The 27,856-nt window shown below is 37.0% G+C and overlaps 2 protein-coding genes and 3 non-coding genes across 5 annotated transcripts in view; all 5 read left to right on the top strand.

The window, feature by feature from the left end:
* Positions 1–50: 50 nt before the first annotated feature.
* On the top strand, positions 51–5,837 carry psma3 (proteasome 20S subunit alpha 3). Its single transcript, XM_058748589.1, has 11 exons — positions 51–207; positions 727–809; positions 992–1,115; positions 1,844–1,945; positions 2,194–2,267; positions 2,366–2,438; positions 2,810–2,875; positions 4,398–4,444; positions 5,040–5,107; positions 5,472–5,536; positions 5,617–5,837. Exons 1-11 carry the CDS (start codon positions 187–189, stop codon positions 5,659–5,661), a joined length of 768 nt encoding a protein of 255 aa, XP_058604572.1. The 5' UTR covers positions 51–186; the 3' UTR covers positions 5,662–5,837.
* A 2,050-nt stretch (positions 5,838–7,887) lies between these two features.
* arid4a (AT-rich interactive domain 4A) overlaps positions 7,888–27,856 on the top strand; it is a 29,854-nt gene continuing 9,885 nt past the window's right edge. Inside the window, 17 exon segments of the mRNA XM_058748588.1 lie at positions 7,888–8,542; positions 8,808–8,854; positions 9,191–9,301; positions 10,717–10,782; positions 11,422–11,512; positions 11,643–11,722; positions 11,833–11,927; positions 13,540–13,672; positions 14,376–14,455; positions 14,686–14,762; positions 14,860–15,026; positions 17,049–17,121; positions 17,372–17,466; positions 17,843–17,940; positions 18,570–18,825; positions 20,908–21,176; positions 25,137–25,316. Coding sequence (XP_058604571.1) covers positions 8,494–8,542; positions 8,808–8,854; positions 9,191–9,301; positions 10,717–10,782; positions 11,422–11,512; positions 11,643–11,722; positions 11,833–11,927; positions 13,540–13,672; positions 14,376–14,455; positions 14,686–14,762; positions 14,860–15,026; positions 17,049–17,121; positions 17,372–17,466; positions 17,843–17,940; positions 18,570–18,825; positions 20,908–21,176; positions 25,137–25,316 — 1,967 coding nt within the window. The 5' untranslated portion in view covers positions 7,888–8,493.
* On the top strand, positions 18,362–18,443 carry LOC131523820 (small nucleolar RNA SNORD53/SNORD92). Its single transcript, XR_009266870.1, has one exon. It is a non-coding gene; the product is annotated as a small nucleolar RNA SNORD53/SNORD92 (small nucleolar RNA).
* On the top strand, positions 18,946–19,032 carry LOC131523818 (small nucleolar RNA SNORD53/SNORD92). The gene has a single exon (XR_009266867.1). It is a non-coding gene; the product is annotated as a small nucleolar RNA SNORD53/SNORD92 (small nucleolar RNA).
* LOC131523817 (small nucleolar RNA SNORD53/SNORD92) lies at positions 21,365–21,446 on the top strand. The gene has a single exon (XR_009266866.1). It is a non-coding gene; the product is annotated as a small nucleolar RNA SNORD53/SNORD92 (small nucleolar RNA).

Below are 27,856 nucleotides of genomic sequence, written 5' to 3'. Positions count from 1 at the left end.
AGTATCCAACTTTTATTGTGAAAGACTGACGGCTTGCCGCTCAAAGGAATCTGATTGGTCGATATGGTGTCCAATCACAGAGCTCGTTGATCGCAGGTGGCAGAGGGAGAGCCGATGAGCTGAAGAGTCTGCGGCTGCTAATGCTGAGCATTTACTTACGATTATAGTTGATCACAGGCAATTACAATGAGCTCCATTGGGACCGGGGTGAGTGGATTTAATAATACAAAATTTATCATAGTGTTTGAATGAGATCTGATCCGGAAAGAGCGATTAAATAAGCAATGCGTGTATGTCTGTGTCATTCTGAAGCTAACAAGCTAACGTTACTGCTAGTGTGCAGGATCTGCATTAGTGTTTTTTTTATTCTGTTCCAACCTAATTAAAGTTAATAAAGAGTTTTCATATATAAGTAGTTTAGGTTATTTTAATTTACATGGGTTAATTGTGTATTTTTTGCACTACTTTGCCTCTGCTGAGTCACTGCTCGCTAACAATGAGTGATAGCAGTTCAAATGAAAAGTCACTGTGGAGGTAAAGTGAAAGTAAATGTGTTGTGCAGTACGAAAGCTGCTTTGCACTTTTTCGGTTTATTCAGCATCGTCGTTGATGCCTAGCTATGTTTATTATTATTATTGCAAGGATTAAAAACTGTTTAAATGGTTTATTTATATTATAAGAACACAAGTAATTAATGTTGACAGCATTTCTCTTCTTCCTGTCCAGTATGATTTATCCGCCTCCACCTTCTCACCTGATGGAAGGGTATTTCAGGTCGAATACGCCATGAAAGCTGTAGAAAATAGCAGGTAATTAATTAAATGCTACTACACATGATATAATTTAAGCCAGAAACATCTACATTTAAATCAACAATTTATTTTAATAGCACCAATAATATAATTTTGAACGTGTTTTGTATTTGATGTCTGATGAAAGTACAAGTATTAATTAAGTTAATAATAATAATTGTTTTTTTGTCGTTCATCAGCACAGCGATTGGCATCCGCTGCAAAGATGGAGTTGTGTTTGGTGTAGAGAAGTTGATTCTGTCCAAGTTGTATGAGGAGGGCTCCAATAAACGCATCTTCAATATAGATCGGCATGTTGGAATGGTAAGAACATTGAGAATGTTGTTTAAACAAGTGCTCAAAACGTGTTCAGTAATTTATCATTAGTAACTTACAGTGTGTGCAGAATTATTATGCAAGTTGATATTCTGGTCATATTTTTTTTCCAAGAACATTTTACCAATTCCAAACCACATCAATCTTAACTACTATTGATTTTGTATTTAATCATTTATAAGTGATATATAATTGTCCATGAAGGCTGAAAGTCAAAAACTCCTTATTTCAGGTGTGCAGAATTATTAGGTAGGTTGTCTTTTACAGATAAAATGAGCCAAAAAAGAGATTGAACTCAAGAATAAAAGTAAAAAAAAAAAATTAAATGCCCGTGAGAAGGATGCAATACTAATGCATAAATTACATTTTAAAATGCATTACAAAGTTATTACTGCAATGGTTAAGCTGAAGACTGGAGTAAGGGCTGCTGAAAATTCAGTGTCACATGATTATTCAGAAATCATTCTAAATGCTGATTTGGTGCTCAATAATCTTATTATTATACGTATACTATACATTACATTATTTTTAGGATTCTTTGAAGAACAGAAAACCAGCATATATTTAAAATGGATATTTTGTAACATTAAAAATATATTTATTTACTGTCACTTTTGATCAAGTTAATGCATCCTTACTGAATAAAAGTATTACCGGTAATTTATTTAAAAACACTTTTGTTTGGAAGTGTAAATCTCTGTCTGCATGTCTTCTAGGCTGTGGCTGGTCTTCTAGCAGATGCGCGATCTCTCTCAGAAGTGGCCAGGGAAGAGGCTTCAAACTTCCGCTCCAACTATGGCCATGACATCCCACTGAAGGTAAGAGCAAAAAAAAGCAATAGATCGGACAAAACTGAACATTCTAACACCATTTACTCACCATCAGTTATTTTCTCACTCCAAAATGACCAAGTATGACTTGTGTGCTGTGTTAATTAAGTGTTATGTGATTTGTGCATATATACGGAACAAAGAATGGAAATTCTTTAAATCGAACAGGTAGACAATAAAGGAATTTGAATTAAGAGATGCTGGTCATTGATATGCTTTTCATATTTTCCAAACAGCATCTTGCAGACAGAGTGGCCATGTATGTCCACGCTTACACGTTATACAGCGCTGTGAGGCCTTTTGGATGCAGGTAAAGTTTCAGTAATGCATTTTCTTTTGCATTATCATTGCATAATGCAAGTTTCATTTCTTATGAGTTTGTTTTTAATTTTTTCTTTAACCCTACAGTTTCATCCTGGGATCTTATGATGAAGATGATGGTCCACAGCTCTACATGGTTGACCCTTCTGGGATTTCATACGTAAGAGCTCTCTTTGCATAAACTATTATCTCTGTTAATCAGCACTTTAATACTTATTAAAACACACACTTTTATTGAATTTATTTCTTATTATTTTGAAAATATTTTGATTTAAAGTTTCTACTTAAATGACTGCAAGTAGTTTTGTAGACAAATGTAAGTTTGTATGAATTTCTTTACTAAAAAAACCCCCAAAAAACCTACGTTAACTTTGTAGTGATGTAAAAGCAGCAAAAAAGTGTCCAGCATACATCTGAACTCCTTCCAATATTCAATGACAATGTAGGTTACACATTGTTTTTTTTTTTTAATTGACCTGATCCTCCTGTACATGTATTTGCTTTGTCATTAATATTTGTGTCTGTTTTTAGGGTTACTGGGGCTGTGCTATTGGAAAAGCCAAGCAAGCTGCCAAGACAGAAATTGAGAAACTACAGGTAGGTGTTAATATATTATGTATAAAAAGTTATACATTCATCGTTTTGTAAAGGATTTCAGATCGGTACACATTTATCTTAAACTACTGTTAGAAGGTTCTTTTATTCAGCAATGATGATTAAAATAGATCAAAACATTTACAATGTTACAAAATGCTGTTCTTTTGAACTTTCTATTCATGAAGAAATGTAAAAAAAAAAAAAAATTCATAATGTATCACAAAAATGTATCATAATTTCCAAAAAATAAATAAATATTTTAACATTGATAATAATAAATGTTCCTTGAGCAGCAAATCAGCATATTAGAATGATTTCTGAAGGATCACGTGACATGATGCTGAGAATTCAGGAGTAAATTACATTTTAAAATATATTAAAATACAAAGTTACCAACCCCAAACCTTTGAGAAATAGTGTACATCCACAGGTGTTTCAAGTATCTCCAGGGTTGCAGTACAGAAAAAGCCAATGCCTTTCTTTTATTATTATCATACATTCATTCTCATTCAGTCTAACTGATCTTTATCTTTAACAGTACAGTTGTGCTGTTTACTATAAGCATGTTTGGGAGTCTTTTTTTGGAACCTGTTCAAACAAGAGTCAGCTACTTTCTGTACTGCAGGGATGATATCATTTAAAACATTGTTTGTCATTTCAAATTACTACATTTCTTTAGTACAGGGTTCCCACAGGTCCTTGAAAGTTTGTGAATCTGATTAAAAATTTTCAAGGCCCTGGAAAGTTTTTGAAAATAAGCAAACATAGATACAGGTCCTTGAAAATTCCATATTATTCCCTCCAGTCCGCTAATGTGCTATTTCACCAACACTTTGTGGTCTATGCATACTAGCTTGCTTGATTTACGTTGCACATTTATACGTTACGTTAAGTGTTTCCCACGTGAGGTACCTCAACATTTCACAGACACACCGTGAAACACTGCAAAAATAGGCTGAAACGTGATTCCTGGAAAATGCAAGTTTCAAGATATTTGGCTCACCAAAGAAGATTACAAAGAATGGCTTGCCAGAGATCCAAAGGATGTATTGTTGAATTGCTTTGCTTGTTAAGATAATGAAAAGCCATTCATATATCTTAAAACTTCTGGTTACATGAGCCTAAGCTCTTTTCAATAAAATCCATGCAAAAGTTAATATCAGATCATTTTAGAATACAGTATAGTATGTACAAAGCATTATTCAGTTTTATGCAAAACAGAAATACGACAAATAGAATATTTGGCCAAAAATATATGCAAAAAAAAAAAAAAGCTTTTTTGCATAGTTGTGTTTGACACATGAAAGCTGTAACAAAGTATCTTACAAGGTGACGCGATGTAACCTTTGCTCTCACTTGAAATGTGTCCCCACATTAAGTCCTTGAATTTGAGGGTATTGGACCTGGAACATCCTTGAATTTGAAGTTAACCAAGGTGTGGGAACCCTGTTTGTAGTGTTTTTCATTTTAATGTCAACAGATTAAAGTGGTTAAACTTGTAAATGTTAATCTTGTTTTTCAGATGAAAGAAATGACCTGCAGAGAACTGGTGAAGGAAGTGGCAAAAATGTGAGTGTGATTTATTTATAACTTAGAATTGAGAAGACCTCAAAATCTAATGCATCATTCATAGCCAACACGAGAGCAGCAGAGATCCATGGAAACAACCCATATACCAACAAAACCAGTCAAACTCTAGTATTGAGTGTTGTGCTCAAGCTGTTAAAGGTCTAGCTCAGCTGAATTTGTTCTTATCTGTTAGGTTGCTGAGTTTACAATAATGTTGACTTCTAATGAACAGGATTCCCACACCTACCTTTTTTTTTTTTTTTTGCATTGGATTCATAGTTCACTGCATTAGCACTTTTTAAAATCATCTTATTGAGATTGCACTCAGAAAACACAGTATTTCTAACCAGCATATTTATACATTACTAGTTTAGAGTGAGCCACACATGATATATTATACACAATAGAAATTAATTTAACTCTGTTACTCTTCCATGCCTTAAAATTTTTAAACTTTACTGCTATTTCCAAGCTGTCCATGATTGTGGGACTCTGAATAAAACATTTATAGCATGCCATAACTAATTAAACATTTTATATTTACAAAATGTAATAACTATTGTTTTGTGTATGTCTATCTGTCATCTCTACTCAGTATCTATATCGTTCATGATGAGGTGAAAGACAAAGCGTTTGAGCTGGAGCTTAGCTGGGTTGGAGAAGGTAATGACGGGCTTTTTTAAATTCTACTTCCATTGTTACATTTCTTACTGATTTTAGGAAAATAGTTGTAATACATAGTACAGTCTAGTTCATGAACCCTAGAAGTTTAAGCACATTAAGTGTGATTTGTATTCCGTGCTGAATTTGTCAAAGTTTTTTCAGTCCATTTTTAAATGTTGGAAATTGTTTTTTATTTATATGATCATAATGGTATTGTAATACTTCTGGTATCTTTTAGATGTTGGCGTAATGTGATTTAATGTCTCAATCTTGCAAGTTTTTTTTTACCTGATTTGATGGTGTCTCGTTAGCAGAAAAGAGGAATTGTTTTATTTAGTCTATATATTTTTGCCCCTCTTTGTAGTCACAAAAGGAAGGCACGAGCTTGTCCCCAAAGACATCAAAGAGGAAGCTGAGAAATACGCTAAAGTAAGTAACCGTTCCTCTGGTAATAATTGTAACAAAAGCTCTCTTCAGCATGGCTTATTGTCATATTTCTGCCCTGACAGGAATCCCTGGAGGAGGAGGATGACTCTGATGAGGACAACATGTAAACAGTGCTGCAAACCTCTGTTTTTCCATTTCACTGACTGTATACTCTGTTTCAGACATCCTGGCAACTCTCAACTTTACTGCAGACAAGAAAATGTTTTTTATGTTTTGTAATGGACTAATGTAGTCCTATGTTTTCTTTTCAGACTTGACAATAAATACAATTTATAAAAGAGAATGAAGCTCTGATTCAGACTCCTAAATTGCCATAATTACCATTCATTAGTTGGACAGCAAGCTTAGGCAAAGGATCCACCTTCTCTTTTAGAAATTCTGTGGCATCAGTTGAATGATATTTATGCACACCCTGTCAGAAGAATGTGAATATTACTAGGTTCAACATAAGGCACTAAATACAACATGCATTTGGGTATAGATAAACAGTTTATCTGCAATACGCTGCAAGGACTTGACCCTGAACTTACAGTTAGCCATCAACACATGGAGCCTCAAAACAAAACCCGGTATGTTATAATTTACTTATAAAATTGCTATCCATCATATCGTAACCCAAGCATGCCTGCATGTTATAATATTAAAGTTAAAAATAAAAGTGTGACTAGGCTGAACATGATACTTTAATGAACATACTTCCCATTACAGCAGTTCTGAGGGTAATCCACTGATATTGATACGAATAAAGACTTGATGAAAAAAAGATTTTACACAAATGCGTAGGTACAAGTACAGTGTTGTAATCGAAGTTAAAGACAGTGTGTCACTTAAGCATACTTTCTACAAAACTAGTTTAAAACATTTAAGCAGAAGCCTTTGAATCAAATGTTTTTAAGATGATAAAAAGCATGAATTAATCTAAAAGTTTGACTGGCAGACAGTGCATACACAATTATTGTGGGATCTTTGTGTAGTTTTCTTAGCGTTTGAGGCCAAAGCTTTGTATTTCTTTCTATTTTTAGCCCTATGTGTTGGAGATAACCTTATGTGATATGAAGAATCTAATGTTGCTTTCCCATGCACACATTTATGTAATGTGTGCTCACTGATTAATGATAAACTGGTTAATTCATATGAAAACTGGCAGATTTATTGACTGATGCACAGTACACAGTCATTGTATACAAATGGATCAACATTGCACAAGTATAGATTATTTTCTGATCAGGTTTACACAGGATTCCACATTTTAATAACAATTAATATGAAGCATATGATTTTATCGGTCCAGTCGCGTTTGCTGATGTATATCAACACTAAACCAAACACATATTCCTTAATCTATTTCCTACAGACGCTTAAATCATTAAAATATCAAGCCAAAGTGCTCTATCTGATCCCATTTCTGATTCAGAATCACAATGCTTCGATGTCACGTTTAAGTGAGCATTTCAGTAACAGTCTAATCATGCGCAGTCATTTCAAACCCTGCAGGTGTCACCGAATGAGTATCTAACTTGTCACACATGCTTACTGTGGCGCTCTGTTCCGGTCACGTGGCTAACAAACCCATGACGCCAGACGTTCTCCACAGCAACGACATAAGGACGCCATTACCGTTGCGTTCAATTGACCTTTTCTTCACGACCGCGCTTAAAATTATTTATTGGTAAAATAATTGTAATACGAATCACATAAAGAACACATTTAAGCTAGAACGACGCTGAGGTTATTCGGTCTGACTAGAAAAGCAGACAAAAGAAGTCACGGGGCTCACCGCGAAATCTCACGGGCTCCGAATCCAGAATGCGAAAATAATTACGTTGGGTACAAAATGGCGAATGTTCTCTTCTCTTCGACATGCGCAGACTGAGCGGAGGCTTTCCCTCTGAAATGAAGCTCCGTTCCCATACATCCTTCCAGCCAATGGGCTTCGCAGTCGGGACGCTTCTGAGTCAATTCGACCAATCAAAACCGTGGACAACGCTGAACAGGAAACATGTAGCCAATCGGAGACCAGGATGGATTTGTTGTATTTGCAAAGAGTGAGAATCAAAGAACACCAATGAGAACGCGTAATTCGCAGCGCCGCTTTTGTACTCAGCAATCAGGTTACGCGCTTCAGTTTAGCCAATAGAATTTTGCTTAGCGGGCAGCCAATCGTAATGCTCGGAATTTGCCCACAGTGGTCCTGGCAGCCAATAGGGATCCGAGAAACACAACCTCAGCTCAACAGCTTGTTATTTCGTCTATGCCTTTGCAACCTAGTCGAATGCTGAGCTGAAGCAGTCATATAGGAGCATGTAAGTACACATATATATTTCCACACAACATTCAAACACCGATTTCGCTTCATTAAACCCGTATATTCTCGTCCGTTTTATGTAAACTCGCTAGTCTGAAAGTAATCCAGTCATATTTGTCGTTTTCCCGTGGTTTCCAGCGAAGGTATTTAGGCGACGAAGAGAAAAAAATTGAATGGCAGAGCCTAGTCACAGCTAACGTTAGTCGGCTTGTTTTCTCACAGGATCCGGGATTTAGCCGACGACTTTTTCTTAAACTAGCCACCGAAAATCGACCTGTTTATAGCCAAAAACTTGTAACTCAGTCTGAAGGGAAAAGTCGCCTCACGTAAATGTTGCGGAACTAACCCGACGAACAGTTTAAATCGCCATAACAGCTTCACTATATTTAGCTTAACCGTCACAATTTGATTGACATGCGTCAATAACAATCATAACTGTCAGTTTGTCGTTCTTCGAACTCAATACCGCGGCAAATACAGTGTTAAATGAGGGAAATGTGGGGTTAGTGGATGGTGGAGGGGCTGACATGGTGCAGGACGGTGTGTGAGCTATGATGGCGACGTGACACACACACACACACACACACACACAGTGAGTGAAGCGGGAAGGAAACGCACAGGGTTTGAAGGGGTTATGTTTTCCTTCAGTGACTCCGTGCTTTGTTTTACACCATCAAGACATCGTAAGTGGCTCGGATTGGAGGTAAAGTCACGGTGAGGCAGTTAAAGCTGTGTTTTGATGGGTTGGTCTTGTTTATTTGATCATTTTGAAGGGAGGAGGACGAGAAGTGGCTAGCCGCGTTAGCTGCTTTAGCATTTTCTCTGTTGTGTGTATTTGTGTTGTGCTGTCAAATCCTTCACACGTATACATATGACACGTTTTTTAGCACATGGCGCCAGATCGTGACTCTGTTTCTTTTATGCGTGTGTGTTGTTCTGTTTCAGCAGTCAAAACCAATCGAGCTGGACTCCCTCAAATAGCCATCAAGATGAAGGTGAGTCTGTGATCCTCTGCAGTTCTGATAGGCGACGCCTCCCTAAATGAAGCCCAACATGCGTCTGGATCAAAACACTTAAATGAATGAATCACATATGGAGGGGTTTTTATAGAAATTGTGATCAGAAAAGCTCAGTAGTTCAATGATTGAGGTGGACTGTGCAAGTGCTTTCAGAATAACCAAAAGCATAGTTTTCATAACATTTGAGTGCTGTTACTTTTTAAAGCATTCTTAGATGTTTTTGCACATGCTTTTCATAACTGTAGCTATGCAGAGAGAAAGTATTGGTATGAATTTGTCTGTGTGCCTTAATAATATTTACTCTGTCCACAGGTAGCAGATGAACCTGCCTACCTGACTGTGGGGACGGATGTGAGCGCGAAGTACCGCGGTGCCTTCTGCGAGGCAAAAATCAAGACTGTTAAACGCATGGTGAAAGTTAAGGTAAGTTTAAGCTATCTGATATAAGTCTATCTGTTCATCTTGTCAAGTCAGTTTTATTTGTATACTGCTTTTCACAATGCACATTGCTACAAAGCAGCTTTAAAGCAAATCATGATTATAAATTCTGTAATAAATTCTGTTTTATAGTCGCAATTTAGCAGAATATTGCTGGGTGATAATATATGTAATATTCTGCGCTGATAAAACAATCATACAGTTAAGATTTGCTATATAGTAGCTATATATCGCTTTGAAACTTATACATTTAAAACCGTCCCCGTTAAACAGTTCTTGATGTGCATTGTCAGCTATCAGTCATCTTAAATATATCACTGAGCGACAATATAGTTACATTTTGTGATCTACACAATCAAGCAGTTGAGATTTACAATATGGTGTGTATTGTTAAATGTGAGTATACTGTACGTGGATAAAGTTGTGTACTCTAAATCCAACTTTATATCACAGTTTGATTTGCAACAATATAAACATCAGACAGTTAAGATTTGCCATATAGTATATATCGCTTTGAAACTTACACTTTTTAAACTTTGTCCCCATCAAATAGTTCTTGAAATGTGCATCGTCAGTCATCTAACAATCTTTTTAGAGCTTTTTCTGTAGGTTTCCAAAAAAAAAAACATTTGTGTGAGAGTAAGTTCAGAGTGCAGTGCATCTTATCTGTCAAGCCAGTGTCAGATGACAGTGGATAAACAAAAGTGTCATTTTCTGCTGGTGACAATACACTGATTGGTTATTATAAAAGGGTTGTGTTGCTTTAATGCAGAAGTGTTTGATGCACTTCACACTGCAAGATTTTGTAACATAGCAGGCCCATAAAGGAAAAGCAGGAGGTCATGATCCAGCTTTGTGAACTAGCTCCGCAGACCATTCAAGCATCACCTGTACAAAACATCTATCTTTCTACATAGAGTAGTCAATAAGATGGAAACTCATTTATGTTGTGAGAACGAACAATAAGCTTACAAATGGCTTAATTTGGATCAGCACCTACCAATCATAAGTATGTTGTTTTAAGGTTAATCCACACACTTCTGTTTTTGCAAGACCTCGTTGTACGTCATCAAAGTTTTCTCTTCTTTTCTTAAGATCTTTAGTTTGTACTGTATAAACAAGACAGCCTTGGGTAAAACAGAGTGACACGTGCCTGAAGTTTGTGTTGCACATTCTTATGTTTAACTGCAAGGAGATTCTAAGTAGTTGCTCTTGACAGTGTACGTAGGCACTCACAAAGAAGCTTGTTTGAGAGAGATCATGAAGAACACGACGTCTGTTACACAACCAGATTGCTTCACCTTCGCTGAACCATACTGCTACTGTCTTCCCATCCATGTTGCTCTCACCATCTTGCTTTGGTGAACTTTTTCTATATTTTGTACCGTTTTTGTTTGCAGGTTATGCTTAAAGGAGACACCACCTCACAAGTCGTCCAAGATGACCAAGTCAAAGGACCCTTAAGGGTAAGAGAGACATTTTTTGGACGCTGACTCTGCAGTTAATTCAAATGAAGTTTCCTTTAATGCTTGTAATAAAGCGTCTGGTTATTTCTTACTCATGCAACACTTATAAGAAGATACAGCTCAGTTGTAGCCATGTTTAAACTGAACTTTCTCCTACGCCTGTTAATACCAAATTAACTGGCTGGAGGTGTTTCTTACTGACCAAAAACCTTTACTTTTTGCATAATTTGTGATCAACACTGTACGTTATTGTGACAGTCATACTTTATATAAAAAATAAGCTTATTTCAGTTTTTCTTACAATGTGACTAAAATCGTGTGTTATGTTATAATACAGTAACTGACAGAATGGCGACTACTTCATTAGTTTTTTTTCTCTGAAATGTGGCACTTAACATGTTGATTGTGAGTATCAGTGAATAAGTACAGTTATGGCTGGATTGCTGTTTGAAGAAACTGAACACCTTGTGCACTCTTAATTATAAGGCAAAAGTGCTTTATATTGTACACAATGTTTAATTCTAAAAGAAAAGTTTGAAATGTTTTTTTTTTTTTACTGAATACTGTTTAAATTGCTTTCTATTTGTGTGACAAGTTTATTGCATGAAAAGTCATAATGTTATATATCTCTGGTCTCAGGTTGGCTCAACAGTGGAAGTGAAGAGCCCAGAGGGTAGACTTAACGAAGCTGTCATCAGCAAACTCACAGATGCCAGCTGGTACACTGTGGGTACGTACAGACATGGCTGACTAAATCTCCCTTGAATTGCTCTTATTGGTCCTCTCTCAGGCCCTATAATTGATTTTCTGTAAACTAAACTTGCAATTTATATTTCAAAGCCTTCGCATTCTTATTGCAGTTTTTGATGATGGAGATGAGAAAACCCTTAGAAGAACTTCACTGTGTCTTAAAGGCGAAAGACATTTCGCGGAGAGTGAGGTGAGGCTTGAGGTGTTGTCTGCATCATGTGTCCTGTGGTTAACGCTTCTCTTTTCTCCCTCTCCTTTTTGTTTTTAAATATTTTTTTTCTGCCCATTTCTCTCTAACAGACTTTGGACCAACTGCCCCTGACTAACCCAGAGCACTTTGGCACTCCAGTCATTGGAAAGAAGACAAATCGAGGTAGAAGGTCTTCTCAGGCAGTGTGAGTATTTACGGTCCTTTCCTCTTTTTGCTGTCTATGTTTATGTAGAAAATGTATATGAATATTATTCTTTGTTAAATTGGCCATATTCCTCACAGTCCACATCATGGGTTCTTGCACCTAAAATAATTCTAACTTTGTTTTATATGATAATTTTACCACTTTCTTTCAGGCTGTTGCTAATGTAGCTTTAAGATTTCTATGTGTAAAAGACATCTGATGTATAAGTGCAATAGTGTAATTAGTGCTGGGCGGTATGACCAAAAATTTATATCACGGTATTTTTCAAAATGATACCGGTTTCACTGTATATGATGGGTTTTTTTTTCTTTTTTTCTTCTTCTCACGCATGACCAGGTGTTAACCACATTTTCTACTGACTGAGGGAGGAAAAACTGCAGTAGATTGACTTAAAATATTTTACTGTCATGATGAGCGTATATTGTAGAAAAATTCCACACTAAATAGTGACTAAACACGACTCGTTAATACATGTTAACCAGGAGTCACTCTCATTTGTAATCGCGACATCGTCTGATAAAATCAACATGCATCTAACGTTACACTAAAGAGCGGCTATGCGGTGGTTTTGGCTATATTACTTTTTTGTCTCATGCAGCACACTGCCTGCGTGCTGCGTCTGAGTAACAAACTAAAAAATAAACAAAAATAGTGCATAATATTAACAGACGAACTATGCTCATATTTATAATCCAAAACAGTCAGTCAGTTAGCGGCAAGTGCTTGGAAACGCTGTTTTGTACTCATTTATTGACGAATCTGCTGCGGTACGGCCGACTGAATGCGCTGCTTCTCTGCCGCTCACTGCACAGAACAGACACAGAGAGAGGTGACACTGCGCTGGGAGTCAGATCTCGCGCTCGCAGGGCAGCACTGGTGACATCTTCCAACTGAACCAAAGCTATGGTTTATCCAAAAATGTCGCTAGGTTTGTCAGTTTGTATATTCTATGGAAAAAAGTCGCTAAAAGGGTCTGAAAGTTGCTAAATATAGTGCTAAAGTCCCGCTCGTGTGTGTGAGACGCGGGAGCTGATGGCAGCGGGCGGTGGATATTGTGGATTAGTTCTTCTGTCATCACGTTCTACTAGTTCTACAGCTTTAGAACTTTCACGCTTAGTAACACATACAGCTGTGTTCTTGCCACAATGCAATAGTGAAAAGAGACCCCTCTCAAACAGTGTCGCGTTCCGAGCGTTATTTAAATAACACCGGTATTGCAGTATTTAAAAAATTCATAATCACAAGAAAAATAAACACCGGTATTCGGTATGAACTGGTATACTGCCCAGCACTAAGTGTAATTCATACTGAGCTTGTTATAGTACGCTTCAGTTTTGTTGTTGTGCTCTCAAATTGTTACACTTAGGTCAGTTTAAATAACAAATAACATACTTGGAATTAAAGAAACACAATATCCTGATTCCCTGTTGGATCCTGAGCTGAAACAAGCATTATTTTGGCAACATTATTGTTCAGTTTCCATTATTTATTTTCCTATATGCAAAAATGCAGTTTAGCTTTTCTGATCAGTGTTTTAATGTGAAAGGGAGCATGTTTCAAATGTTGAAATGCTCCGTTTGATGCAATGCAGTGCAGAAGATGAAAAGGAGTCTTCATCGAGTGAAGATGACGACGATGACAGGAGGAGGCTTAATGATGATCTTTTGGGGAAAGTTGCCTGCGTTCAGAGTGGCTCTGATAGTGATTCCTGGCACTATGTCCTGGTGAGTCCTTGATTCAATTACAAAATAATAAATTTAAGACTTTAAAACAAGCTAGAGAGATTGTCATGCATGCAGTAACTACATTTCTGAAAATAGTCAGTATTTACTCAACTTCATGCTGTTCAAGCCTGTATGTTTTTTTTTTTCCTTGGAACACAAAAATAATATTTTGCTAAATCTTCACACAGCTTTTCCATACAACAACAGTTCATAGTGACAGGTTGTAAGACCATCAAATCAGCATAAACATAGCCTGACAGTGAGAGTAGCTCGCTTATGTCATGCAATTGCTTTGTTTGGGTAACAGACTGAAAGTTGTTCACTGATAATGTTTAAGTGTCTAAAACTGTTGTATGGAAAAGATTGCTCTGTAAAAATGATGCACACAAAAACCTGCACATACTGGTTTTAAAACATGAGAGAACATGAGAATATTTTTAAAAGAATTTAGACAGAGCCACTCTGGAGATGTTGTATTGTTGCTGTTGGAAAGTACTTGCTGCAGTTTGTTGTTTTGGTGTTTGCAGTGAATTGTGAATTGAATTGGAAAAAGATGTTGTAAACAGATTAGATGTGTCAATGAAGACTCAATACTTTCAGTTCTAATAACTAATTAATTGATTACGGTATACCTATAATCTGGTAAAGACTTGCTGTTTTCACTTTTTTTTGAAGAGCTTTAATATTTCCTTTCTCTTTGAAGGTGATATCTCCAAGCTGCAATGATGACCTAACTGTCAAAAAGGACCAATGTTTAGTGCGATCATTTGCAGATTCCAAATTGTGAGTAACATTGAAAAGTGTCTTTGACTTTTAAGACACCATGAGGTCAAAATGGCATTTGTTTCCTTTATTCCATGTCTGTTAGCTTTGCTCATTAAGCCATTTTACAGGATTTTTAATGTTGATACTTTGCATTTAAAGTAATATGGATTTTTTTGGTTTAATAATAAGAAATGAAAACATTTTCATATTGTTGTGCTCTCTGATTCATCACTGTTTGTGTTCTGCAGTCACACAGTGGCACGCAAAGATGTTCAGGAAGTAGACATTGGCTCCCTCTCCAAACCTGAGGGCTCCAACAGGAAAGGTACGAGACCCAAGATCAGCTGTGAACCCTCATTGACTTAATGCTTCCAGGTCAGAGCGTGATTTCTTATGCTCTCTTTCTTGTTCTCTCTTGCCAGGGTTTGAAGCAGCACAGCGCTTTCTACAGTCCAGACAGGTCCCTGACAATTGGAAAGTGGACTTGAGTGAGATTCTGGAATCCTCTAGCAGTGATGAAGAAGACGATGATGAGGATATTGAAGGAAAAGAGGGAGAAGAGGAGGAGAAGGAACCAGAACCAGAGGAAGTAAGACTCCATTTATTTACCTTGAAATGGTGTTTCCTTCAAAAGTTAGTTATTTATCAAGTGTTGAAAAGATGTGGTGGGCTGCTGACGTATTCAGAAGTTGGTGGTGTTAGAAAATTGTGGTCTTGTCTTTCGAACTTGTGAGCCATGGTTCTTTTTTCCTCCTTTTTGACTCTGTGTTTCAGTTTATGCTCTTGCTTGGATGCTTGTTTATTGGTCTCGGTGATTGGCATGTAGTTTTGCAGTGATTGCTCTGATTAAAGGGGTTGCCAGAGCTGGAAACCACGCGTACTGAAGTAATACGAGGCTATTTGCGACCTGTGCCGATTGAGAGAATCCCAGTGTTGGTGTTTTTGTTGATTTGTGAAGACATTCCTGCGGCCCTTTACGTCTCATGTTCTCGTACACCTTGATTAAGCCCACTGAATGGTCTCAGCATGTGGGAAAGCCCCCAGGCTCTGGACAACAATGTCTCATTCTTCCTGCTCCCCGAGTTTGGACAAATGGCCATTCGCTTGGTTTTCCGACACGTTCCCATGGCAACTGCTCGTTCCTTTGGTTGTGAAAAGGCTGCGGGATTGGCCCAGTGGAGGTGTGCCAGTTCTGATGGTGGGCGGGGCTGAGCTCATCTCAAAGATTCTTCTCTCCTCGCTGGAGAAGGTCAGGCACGTTTGCACAATTATAAGGCCAGCATGTGAAAAAGATAAGTTGAAACATTTGTTTGAAATAATGGGTTGTTTTTCTCAAGATAAAATTCAATAAAAAGAAAGCCAGCACTAGGATTCTGTTTAAACTTTAGATGTGTGAAACTACACATTTTTAAAATTGACTAATCGGTCTGAAGAAAGCCCTGTATAATTTAACCGGTTTGAAAATTAGTGCATTTGATAGTTTAAGCATATTGCTTTTTGAATCCTGATATTTGCTGTATTGTGAATGTGTCGGATCATTAAAAATACAGCCTAACTGATGTTTGACTCAGCAAAGCACTTTTGCTGAGTTCTCTTTCCTGTGCAACAGAGATGCCGCACTTTAATGCTAAAGGCAGAAATTAGGATATGTAAGGTTTTAAAGTAGTGTTTAAGATGTATTGCAACACAACCTTCAGGCAATGACACCCCCATGTACTTGACTTAATATGCTATTTTAATATTTAATGTTTGCTTGACCGTTATAGCCCTTGATTGTCCATTCTTTCTGTAATGTGGAAGATGCCTGAACTAAAATGTTTTAAAATGTCATTGCTTCCATCACTGCTGTTTTATGTATGCTTGTATGCAACCACAAACATAGTGTGATTATTGAAATCCCATTCAGAAATGGATGGTTATTATGAGCTGGTTCTTTTTGACAAATCAAAAATACTTATGAATCAGTAGGAGTGGTTAATAAATTAATCTGACTCACTCGCTTTGTCACATCCAACTCTGACAACTGCTGCGGTGTTGTGTAAGGCTAGTGAGACTTATATTAGTGTAATTGCTGACTGGTTGTTCTTATGACAAATATGTAATTAAAGATGCACACCAAAACAGACTTTTTACAATTTTATTTTAATAAGTGATGTTTCATACAAAGAAGCTGGATGAGTAAAATGGGACCAATTATGTTCAAATATATGCCATGCATTAAAAATCTGTAAATAAGAAATGCTTTTTAAGCCAATCTTTTTTTTTTTCTAAATTAGTGAAAGAGTTGTAAATGGAATCAATAAGGAACCAGAAATCAGAGTAGTTAGGCTAAATTACTAACAATTCCCATTTGCTGCTTACAGGATTTTAGCTTTTTTTTTTTTATATATATATATATATACACACACAAATGATCTTTTTAATTTGCATGTTAGAGTCATGTTTTTACAGGATGTTTCATGTAAAACAGATCCTCAGTCAGTGATCGATTAGATATGCACTGAAAAAAAACACTTTGTTGTTTGTGGCCTATGAGTTTAAAAAAGATGGTAGTAGATAATTTCACTGTTGCCAAATGTCAAATTTGTTGCACTTGCTTTCTCTTAAACAGCCTGATGATGAGCCAGACCCAGAAGAAAGGGACCACTTTCTACAGCAGCTTTACAAGTTCATGGAGGACAGAGGTAATGCCTGCACATCACCCGTTGTTATAATCACTATGGGGGGGAAAAAAATTAAATGGGGATTAACAATCTTCCTGGGGGCGGCTACATGGTGTATATCATGGTGGATGTCTTTTATAGTCTTTGTGTGTGTGGCCTCAAAAGTTCAATGATTTTTTTTTTTTTTTTTCCCAATAGAAGAATCTCATGACTAGTTCTGCAGGGCACATTTTTAGTTTAACGCTTCTCTGCACCTTTGCTTTCCTTCCAGGGACGTCAATTAACAAACCTCCAGTGCTTGGCTACAAGGATCTCAACCTCTTCAAGCTCTTCCGACTGGTGCATATTCACGGAGGCTGTGACAATGTGAGTGTTCTTAGCGTTCCCACCATCTGTTTATTGTACTCGGCAAGTGGGAAGTGAGACCTTGCCAAAAATATGAAGCGAAAGTGGCCGCTGATTGAATTTATGAAGTTCACAGAGCTGGACTGAGTTGAAAAATTGCTTGTTTATCAAATGCATGTTCTGTGAATGTTATTGAGTGTAATTATATTTGGGAGTTTGGACTGGTGATAATTGGGAAAACGGTTGAGTTTGTTCGAGTGATGTCATGTTTCTCTAAGCTATCTGATCCCAGGGTGCGGTAGACAGATGTGCATGACACTACCAGCTCTGTGCAGCAAGAATTAACACTTTGTCATCAAAAAGACTTGTGTAATGAGATGGTTTATTTTGTTTTTAGATTGAAAGTGGCTCTATTTGGAAACAGATCTACATGGATCTTGGCATCCCGGTTCTGAACTCTGCTGCCTCGTACAATGTGAAAACAGCCTACAGAAAGTAAGTGCATGCTCTCGCAATTCCTGCTGTACAGGGCTATATTTGTTTACTCAGCAGCCAGTGTTCTTTTTGTGTCATTGGCAAATGGAGACAATTTTCCACTTTGGAAGGTGACTTTTGCTGCACTGTTAAAGGAACATTTTGAGTTATGTACAACTTGATGTTTATGGACTGAATCTGTGGCATGCTTTCGGCTACAGCAAACAGATTTTTTACTTATTCTTCAGTGTAAACAAAGGAACAAAAAGCATGTTTACAGTAAATAAACTTTAAATTGAACGCCTAGCAGGCAAGTATGTAGTAACACAAACATTTCAGACATGCAGCTGCGCTGTTTCTAAGATATACCTCATGTAATGCTTAAATAAAAAATAAACCCAACTCTTTTGAAAATTGAAGCCTTATTAAATAAGCATGGGGTCAAATATGATGATACCAGAGAATGGTTACACTATCTTGACTGATGTCATGTGATGTTACAATTCTCTTGGCTGTCTCATTATCCTCTGCTTGAGTTAAAAAAATAAAAATAAAACATTTGGAGTGCCCATATTTGAACTTTTTTTTTTGAAAATGACTCCTCTTGATTAATATTGTTAAAATTACTTATCATTTAACTTGAAACTCAGGTACCTGTACGGATTTGAGGAGTACTGCCGCTCCGCTCAGATCCAGTTCAGGACGGTGCACCACAACGAGCCACGACCAGACCACCAGCCGGAAGTGCAGTGCATTAAGACTGTGAAAAAAGAGAGCGAAGACCCAGATGAGATGATGCAGCAGGTTACAGAGGAGCCTGGAACTAGTGAGGATAAACCTGCAGCAGACGCTGATGACTCAGATACTGAGAGCGAAAAGGGACACAAGGATATCTGCTCGCCCAGGGTGAGTGTCTGTCTGGCTGCTCTCAGGATGTTGGATTTTCATGCTCAAAGACCTGCCAGCTGCAGAGCAAAAACACTTGTATTACAAGTGTTTTATTTGTCCTTGAATGAGTTAGAGGAAATGCACATGATGATACTAGAGAATGGTTTCGCTTTCATGACCTGATATCATGTGATGATACACTTCTCTTGGCTGTCTGATACGCATTTTTGACTTTTAAATTGATTTTAAGGGCATGTCTGTTATTTTTGTTTTTTAAACCGGAAAACATCCTGCATTTAAAGGAACAGTTCACCCAAAAATAAAACCTCAGTCTCATTTCTTTTGAATGCTATTTGTTCCATAAACTGAAAGCGAATGATGACCATGACTAGGGATGTGCGCTACGACTAATTTGACTGTCGTTTAAATGGAAGTTTTGTATCCGACTAGTCGACTAGTCTAAAAGCTAGAAGCCCCCAAAAAATGGCAAAAGAAAAAAAAACTGTGCGTGTATAACAGCCTACACTTGAAATAATTAATCTTTGCATCACACTGTCAAATCCTTCAATGAAATCTGCTAAAAATAGGTCACGATTATGCTGTGTGCTTGCCTCACGTTATCATCATTTAATTTTAGGCGGTCGTTAAACAGAAAATAAGGAAGAGCATACACTCAACATAAACCAGTGCATAGCTTATTTATTCAGATCAGCTGGAGTAATGCAGAAATGGAAAATAGACTGACAGAATTCTTCTTTTTCATATAACGTTAGCCAACATATTAAAACACAAGTTAAAAACAAAAGGAAAGTTTATCAAGGAATAGCATTAAAACGGCTTTTAAAAATGTACTTCATGTTGGCTATATTGTCTAAAAACAAAACAATGCTCGTTTTACTTACTCAGACCATGCGCATTTGTTCAGTGAATTTAACATGTTAACATGGTCTGGCGAAAGACGGGACTAGAGGCGATTCTGCACTTGAAAAGGAAAAAAAAAATGCACTCGGCAGGAACTGAAGTCACAGGCACGCAGAGAGAGAACTATAAAGCAAGCAGACAGTTTCGAAAAGAGCCTGGAAATCCTGCACCACCACCGAAGTGGGTCTTCGTTTAGAGGAATAGACGGCGCGAATGGGATCGCGGACCGCAGCGGCGGGTTGTAGTGTATGACATGATTGACATTTGCTGGCTTTGGCTAACTGCCATGCTAACGTATACGTGCCTGTATTGAATATGATTATGCATTGCTCCAGTAGAGTTATTGTAAGCCAATTTGACATTACACAGTTTACACGCAACTTTTCAGTTTCCTTCTAATTCAAAATAATCCCACACCTTGCTGGTTTTTCGCTGGTCATTTCGAACTCGCCGCAACTGACATGAAGAAAAGGCATGCAAGGTCTGAGGTAAAAATGTAGTTTCCGCCCAGATACCCTTAAAAATATTTAAATATTTTGATATTTATTATTTTTCAAAAGTTTTATTTTAGCTTGTTGTTAAAATGTTTTAAATGTAACGTTAAAATTATGGTATTATATTATGGTAATAATAATATTATATTATTATTTTTTTTTCTCTCGTGTAATCGACTATTGATTTCAGTGTCGACTAGCAGGAGCTGTACCGAAACAAACTTTTATTTTGGATGCGATTTAATCATTTGACAGCACTTTATAATTAAAAAATAATAATTTCTCTCACAAAGTTATCAGTCTTTAGAGGACAACAGCACATGACTTTTTATGTTGCTTTTTTGACATTATTTGCTACAAATATTCATACAGCCTCTCAAACCTCGTTCATATTTATGCATATTTACTAATTAAAGTATTTAAAATGTTTACTGAACTATTCTTTTAAAAGGTTCGTGTTTGAACATTAATGGCTTTCTAAAACATTTCTTTGTACTACAATTAAGATATTTACTCTGCTGCTCTCGTAATTGTGAGTGTATAACTGGTTATTATAGTTCTAGAACATAGGTTATCATAAACTTTCTCTTCATAGAACATGTGACATTACTTTGTTTGTTTAGGATTCTCACATTTACATATTTTTCTTCCTAGCTAAAATATCTTTTTGTGTGTAACTCCTCAGGGCCGGCGGCGGTGTACAGTGACCCCTGTGAAAATAGAGGTGAAAGAGCCTGTGAAACAGGAGAAACCAAAGGAGGAGAAGAAAAAGGAGGAGACACAAGGTGGAGGAGAAAACAGTGGAGAGGAGCAAAGGGAGAAATCTGATGGGGAGGCCCCTGGGAAACGACGCAGCCGCCGCCTTGAAGAGTCTGATAAAGATACTGATGATGAAGAACAGGAGGATGATGAAGATGAGGAAGACTATGGCGAGAGATCCAGACTCGGGGACCGGTATGTCGTTATCTGCGTTTAACCTGTTAAATGTTTTATTGTCTTGATGAACTGATGATACAATCCTGTGATGTTGTACTTAATGTCATTTAAACTCTGAATGGCTCTCTTGTGGAGCTTTTGGTAAGAAAACTGTCATGCATGTGATGAGGCTTAAAATTTTGGATTTGAACCTGTTCCTGCAGAGTCAGAGATGATGATACCAGAGAATGGTTTCGCATACATGACTGATCTCATGTGATGTTACACATCTCTTGGCTGTCTGATTTATCTCTGCATTTAAACAGGAGAAATAGTGTTAATTCATTAGTAATTTCAGAGTCAGAGCTACCTAGATTTCTTTGAGACATTTTGTTGAAAGGGGCACCTTTTTGAGCTTTACTCAAAAAGCTGATATGGACATTAATTTGCTTGTGGTTGGGCTGGGCTCTACGCTTACTTTTTCTTTTAGGAGCGCTTGTGCTTCTAATGAAAAAAAATTTAGGAGCACTTTCAAAAATTTAGGAGCACCTTCTAATCAATAATCAAAAATTCTGATTAAAAAAAATTAACCTTCCTATTACGAGGTGATATTTGACTCCTTAAAGTGATTTACAGGGAATTTTGTTTTTCTAACTTTATTAAAAGTATGTCATCTTTTGTCAAATTCAAAATATCTATATATTTATAAGCTTTTTTTAACATTTTTAATTAAAACAACAGAATAAGAACAAGTTACCAATAAAATTAAATCAGTATTTAAGAAATAAATTTGTACTACAGAGGTGGCACAGAAGAACACAAAAGTGGCTTGTAGGTGTATTTTCAGACATTTAATGAGGCTCAGAGGTTGCATGAGTGCAATTCATAAATTCATGTTGAGGTTAATGTTTTGAATATAGAAATATTAATTGATTAAATTATACTTTAAAAATTAAATTAAAATTACCAGCAGGTGGCGACAAGTCACTGATTTTATCACTGAATCATTCATTTAATTGATTCGTTCGAACGGCCGATTCATTCAGGAACGAAGCATCTGACTGTCTTTATGAATGGGTAATTGAATCATTGATTCACTTAAAAACACAGTTCGTTCATAAACGAAACACCGCTGTGTTTGAATGGAGATGCGCAGCGGCTCAGATGTGACTTTGTCTGAAACTATACATATACATATACGACATAGAGCGAAATAAAGCAATAGTGTTGTAGTCAGACAATATAAGTCACTGAATATTAACTTCTTGTTTAATTAACTATTTAATGAAATCAATATCACATTTGCAAGCTGTCACTCCAGGGCTCGCAAAATTTCAAAATCCCTGGTAGCCCTTCGGGCAGGTACTTTTCAGATTTTGGTAGCCCGAAAATTAATTAACTAGCCCGAATTAAATTACTCCTTTTCTTTTCTTTCTTTCTTTATTTATTTAATATAGAAAATCAGATAGGAGTTTAAATGTCAATCAAAAATATTTTCAATACACAAATATCAACAAATATGAAGGAAGGAATTTTATTTCACTATTTACAGGGTATCTGCAGAATTTTTTAAAAATATATTTAATTTATGACCCATTTTATAAGCTGCACAAGCAAAATGAACACAGTATGAGCGAGGTTGGACAATGTCTATGGTAACATACAGTTTTGAGCCATAAAATTACATGATTTACAGTTCAGATACAGGTTTCCACAAAAACAAAAATCTTATACAACAGCGTTTCAGGCTATAGGCCGTTTTTATGAAAAGGGATCAATCAAACATAGTAATTGTTAATTTAAAACGTATAAATATTACTGTCTTAATTGTTTAGATTTTTAGAAGGCACATCAACTTCTTTCTCATTTACAACTCTGTGTTTGTTGCGTAAAAACATGAGTTGATATTTGCATTGATCTGACCATAAACAGTAAGAAAGGCTTATTGGAAATGCAAATTCATTCTCTGCCACGAGGTGGCACTTTAGGAGCGCTGAAATCTTGCGGTTTCCCCGGAAACACTGTACACAAAGCAGCTCAGAGCTCATAAACGCTGCTTTATCAGGAATTATAGGTAAAATGAAATTAAAATGCCAATGACACGTTTCTGAGGACAGTCGGTTCCCTTCAGATACATTCACATAAAGACAACCGTGCCGCGTTTTGACTTGCAGCGCTCATATTTATTCAATGACATCATTGCCTTTTGAAGTTTAATCCTGCCGTATCGCGACTCTTGTCTTTTCGTCCCCAACTGTAAGACCTCTTGAAATTATAATTAAGACATTTCTTACACCATTTAACATATTTAAAACTTTTTATGGCCTTCATTTTGATACAACTCACTTTCAGAGTTTTTAAGGACCCGCGGGAGATCTGTATTTAAAGGAGCCCGTCGGGCAGGCAGTGATACATTTTGGTAGCCCGACTGGAAAACACAATAGCCCCGGGACATCGGGCTAGCGATTTTGCGAGCCCTGACTCTCCTTGGTTCATCGCGATCTCACAAAACTCCATTATAATCAATGCAGCTCTCTACACTGCACAGTGAATCTCTTATTTACACTGTCTACACTTATCTTTCCAGTGCTGATGCCGTGTGCTCTCCTATTGCGGTCTTTGATCTTGAAATGAGCTGATAATTAATAAAATGCAGAGCTTCTCTTTTGATTTCGTTGACGTGAACTTCGTTAAATTTAAATATAGCGCGGGAATTGAAGATCGGATTATTTACACTGTCTACACTTTGTTTGTTATAATGAGAGGATACGTCTGATTACTCAACGCTGCAAAAACACGTAAGTACGTTAGAAACCTTTTGAAGCTTCCTCAGCGCAAACACAAATATGCTGATCGGGTCAGTCGCACAGGTGCTCCTAAATATTTTTTCATAGTCGCACTGTAGAGCCCTGTTGGGATGGCAGTATTGTAATTTCTGAGCAGTATTCTAATTTGTGCAGCTAAACTATAAACTATGGTTAGGCTGGGGGAGCTTTTTAGTAGAGATGTTTTGGATATGTGTTTTGAAGGATGTTTCTTACGCTCACCAAGGTGGCATTTATTTGATTAAACAGAATTTTTTTGTTTTTAGTAAAATGTTTTTACTATTTTAATATATTTTAAAATGTGACACTTTTTTTTTTTTCGCAGCCATAACTCGCATGATCCTTCAGAAATCATTCTAATATGCGGATTTCATGCTCAAGCAACATTTCTTATTATCATTGTTGAAAACAGTGTCGCTTAATGTTTGTGGAAACTGTGATACATTTTTAGAATTCTTTTTGATAAACTTTGAAAGTTCAAAAGAACAGCATGTGTTTGAAAATCTTGTTAAGCCGCGTTCACACTAGCAGCGACTTTATCACTGCATGTTGCCAGGGACTGGCGATGAGATCGCTAGTGGGCGTTCCCACTACTGGTTGCCTTGACAGCGAGTCAGGTTTCTTGCCGCTAAGTACATTTTGGAGGCAAAAGACTAAATATAATCTAAATCTAAATTATATCCGTACATACAAACAAAAATGAATGAGAAACAGCCTACTTTCTTCCATTTGCTTATGTTTATCTCTGGCTGAAAGGAGAACAATCACATGAGCTCTACAGTCGTCTTTCCTATTGGCTGTTGCTCCCGAAAGTCACTCTTCATTTGCATAAAGTTGAAGGATTCGCCCCATCCGGTCGCCAAAGGTCACTGTCGCTCGTGTCACCGGAAATCACCAGCTCTCCATTGAAATGAATGGGATTGTGTCGCTTTGTCGCTGCGTGACTCTTGTAGTGTGAACGGGGCTTTACTTTTGTCAATTTCTTTACTGACACATTTGAACAATTCATGCTTTCTTGCTAAATTGATTTCTTAAATTCTTACTGATGCCAAACTTTTGAATGGTAGTATGTCTATATAGTATATCAAACTACAAAAGTCCAGTTTTCTATGATCTGGTCCTTTTAAAATCTCTGTGTGGATAAAGAATCTAATCATTCGTGTTTGTTTGACAGAGATGAGAGGGAGGAGGATGACGGCTGTGAGGACTCTGAGCATTCTGTGACTGGCACTAAAGTCAAAGTGAAATACGGCAAGGGGAAGACGCAGAAGATCTATGAAGCTAACATCAAGAACACAGAGACCGATAATGGGGAGGTTCTTTACCTGGTGCATTATTACGGCTGGAATGTGAGGTGAGTTGTTGATGTGACTGCCCTTTAACGTTTAATTCACTTGAAATGACTATAATTAGTTGATAATGACTAGGGATGCAACGATACCATTTTTCCGATCCGATCCAGAAAATTCTGAGTATCGGCCAATTCTGTTCCGATCCGATACCAGCTCAGTTAAAAAAAAAAAAAATCAATGTAGAATTTCTGTACTTCTGTATGAGACCGTGTTATAGGCTATATGACATTATAGTCAGATATGACTGCACTAATGCAACACGCATCGCCACGGACAAGTATCTGTATCTGTATCTGTATCTGTATCTCTTCAGCAAGCCGATGCGCAAACTGCCGTGAATGAAACTGAAAGTAAGACGCAGACGGTCAACACAATCATCTTCATTACAAGTAGTAAGACAAACTTATCTTTCCAGTGCTGATGCCGCGTGCTCTCCTATTGCGGTCTTTGATCTTGAAATGAGCTGATAATTAATAAAATGCAGCGCTTCTCTTTTGATTTCGTTGACGTGAACTTCGTTAAATTTAGATATAGCGCGGGAATTGAAGATCGGATTTATATCTGTTTTGCGACTATGTGGCCAATTGTAAATGGAAACGTTTTAAAGGGGTGGTTTACTTTTTTTTTTTTTTTTTTCTTTCTAGGCTTGATTGTGTTTATGGGGTGCAGTCTAACATGTTCATGCTTAATTTTTTTAAAAACGCATTATTTTTCATATAATTTACCTTTATTCCACACCACTCTGTCCCTTCTCTGACAAACGCCTCGACTACTTCCTGTTTTTATGAAGCCCCTCCCTCAGAAATACGTGATGGGCTCTGATTGGTTAGCTGGCTCAGTGTGTTGTGATTCACTAAACCGCCGAGCGTGCGTCTAAATGTCCTGCCCCTCAGCTCAGCGGCATGTGCTCCAGTTGTATTGTAAACAATGATTTATAACAATATAGAAACGTCTATATTGCTTATCAATTTGAGCCCGATTGAGACGCAGAGGATATTAGTGAAGAGGATCGCGCAGAACCTGTGCAAGCAAGGCTCTTAATGGTATGTTTGTTTGTTTGTTTGTTGTCTCATATGTTTAGATACGCTGTTATTATGCTACTGTTTATGTTAGCTTTTAATATACGGTTTTATTCTGATTAAAGTTTTAATACAGTACGGCAACCGCACACGCGTCCATGTATAACGCTTCTCATTGCTATGTGAAAATGTATAATTGGAACAGTTTGTTGGAGCTGATCTGACGATCTGAGAGAGAGAGATGCAGAGCAGGGGGACGTGAGGAACAGTATTAAGAACGGCTGTTTTAGAACATTAATTTTGAAACTTGTGAATCCATTAGAATCGATAGAAGACAGCTCGCGATTCATATATGAATAGATTTTTACGTGCACCCCTAGTTTTCTCTTCCTCTTCTCTAAAGCAGCGCAGCATGGCCTCGCCCCCTTCCTTAAATGTTCCTGAGGGCGGGGTTTATCTGGGTTCGTGACGTATCAGACCCGGGAAGTAGTTCGTTGTAGTCCCTTACCAGCCGTTTTTGTTCAGCGCTGCAACTTTGCAGATGTTGTTTATGCTCAAACAGCAACATTACACACTAACTTACATTTAAAAAAGTTAAATTGCAATAAACCACCCCTTTAAAAAATCAGATGGATATCCGATCAGGGAAAACGCAAGAAATGACCAGGTGTAAACAGGTCCATTTATAATCTATGACAAAGATACTATTATAAACTAGGTTAGTGGATAATTTAGCAACAAAAGTTATTATAGAAAAATCATGAGTGCACAATTTTATAAAATCTAAACATTCAGTGAAATAACACTATTTAGTGGGGAACAAATAAAAGTGAATATGTGAAGGACTAAATCTGGTAAAATGTTACACATTGCTCTTTGTATTGTTGTAAAATACATTAATGAAAACAAGTAAATGTATTTATTTATAAATATAAAGACATTTCTTAGCACAGTAATGAAGGCAGCAACATATGATAGAGGAGTCCTATCTATCATATGTTGCTGCCTCCATTACTGTGCTATACATTAGATTATTAATAGCCTTGATAGGACAGAACAAAAAACACTATAAATAATCTTTCATTTGCGCAAAAGCATTATAATACGAAAAGCTCCCAATACAGAGCGGCACAAAGCACTTATGCGCTTCCCGTGCGCAGAATGACACGTTTGAGTCACAGCCCACAGCTCCGCATAAAGAAGTTCAAAGCACAAAGTAAAGAGATTGATGCGTAGCTTATTAAATCTGTGCGATTTTAGTTTATTGAGCTTTTTCTTTTAACGGTTTTAAATTTTAGTTATTGTGCGCTCTTGGAATTTCATCCTCTTGACTGTCGTAACCGAACGTGACACAGTTTGAACGCTGAATGCAGGATGACAGACAGATGCAGCAGAGAGAAGAGTTTACGCGAACTTGAATTTAACGATGTAAATATTAACCTGTACCTCACATTAAACTATGGAACGGCTTCAGAGCACTTGAACTTTGACTTTATTGTGCTTTATAATGTTTTTGTGCTTTC

Source organism: Onychostoma macrolepis, chromosome 17, assembly GCF_012432095.1.
Source record: "Onychostoma macrolepis isolate SWU-2019 chromosome 17, ASM1243209v1, whole genome shotgun sequence".
In the NCBI taxonomy this organism is placed as follows: Eukaryota; Metazoa; Chordata; class Actinopteri; order Cypriniformes; family Cyprinidae; genus Onychostoma; species Onychostoma macrolepis.
The sequence above is the reverse complement of the archived record's forward strand: the minus strand, read 5'-3'. Positions and strand labels throughout refer to the sequence as shown.

Coding starts and splice junctions, on each gene's coding strand:
- psma3 (XM_058748589.1), top strand. CDS start 187: ATGAGCTCCATTGGGACCGGG. Junction 810..991: donor AAAGCTGTAGAAAATAGCAG/GTAATTAATTAA, acceptor GTCGTTCATCAG/CACAGCGATTGGCATCCGCT. Junction 5,108..5,471: donor GCTTAGCTGGGTTGGAGAAG/GTAATGACGGGC, acceptor CCCTCTTTGTAG/TCACAAAAGGAAGGCACGAG.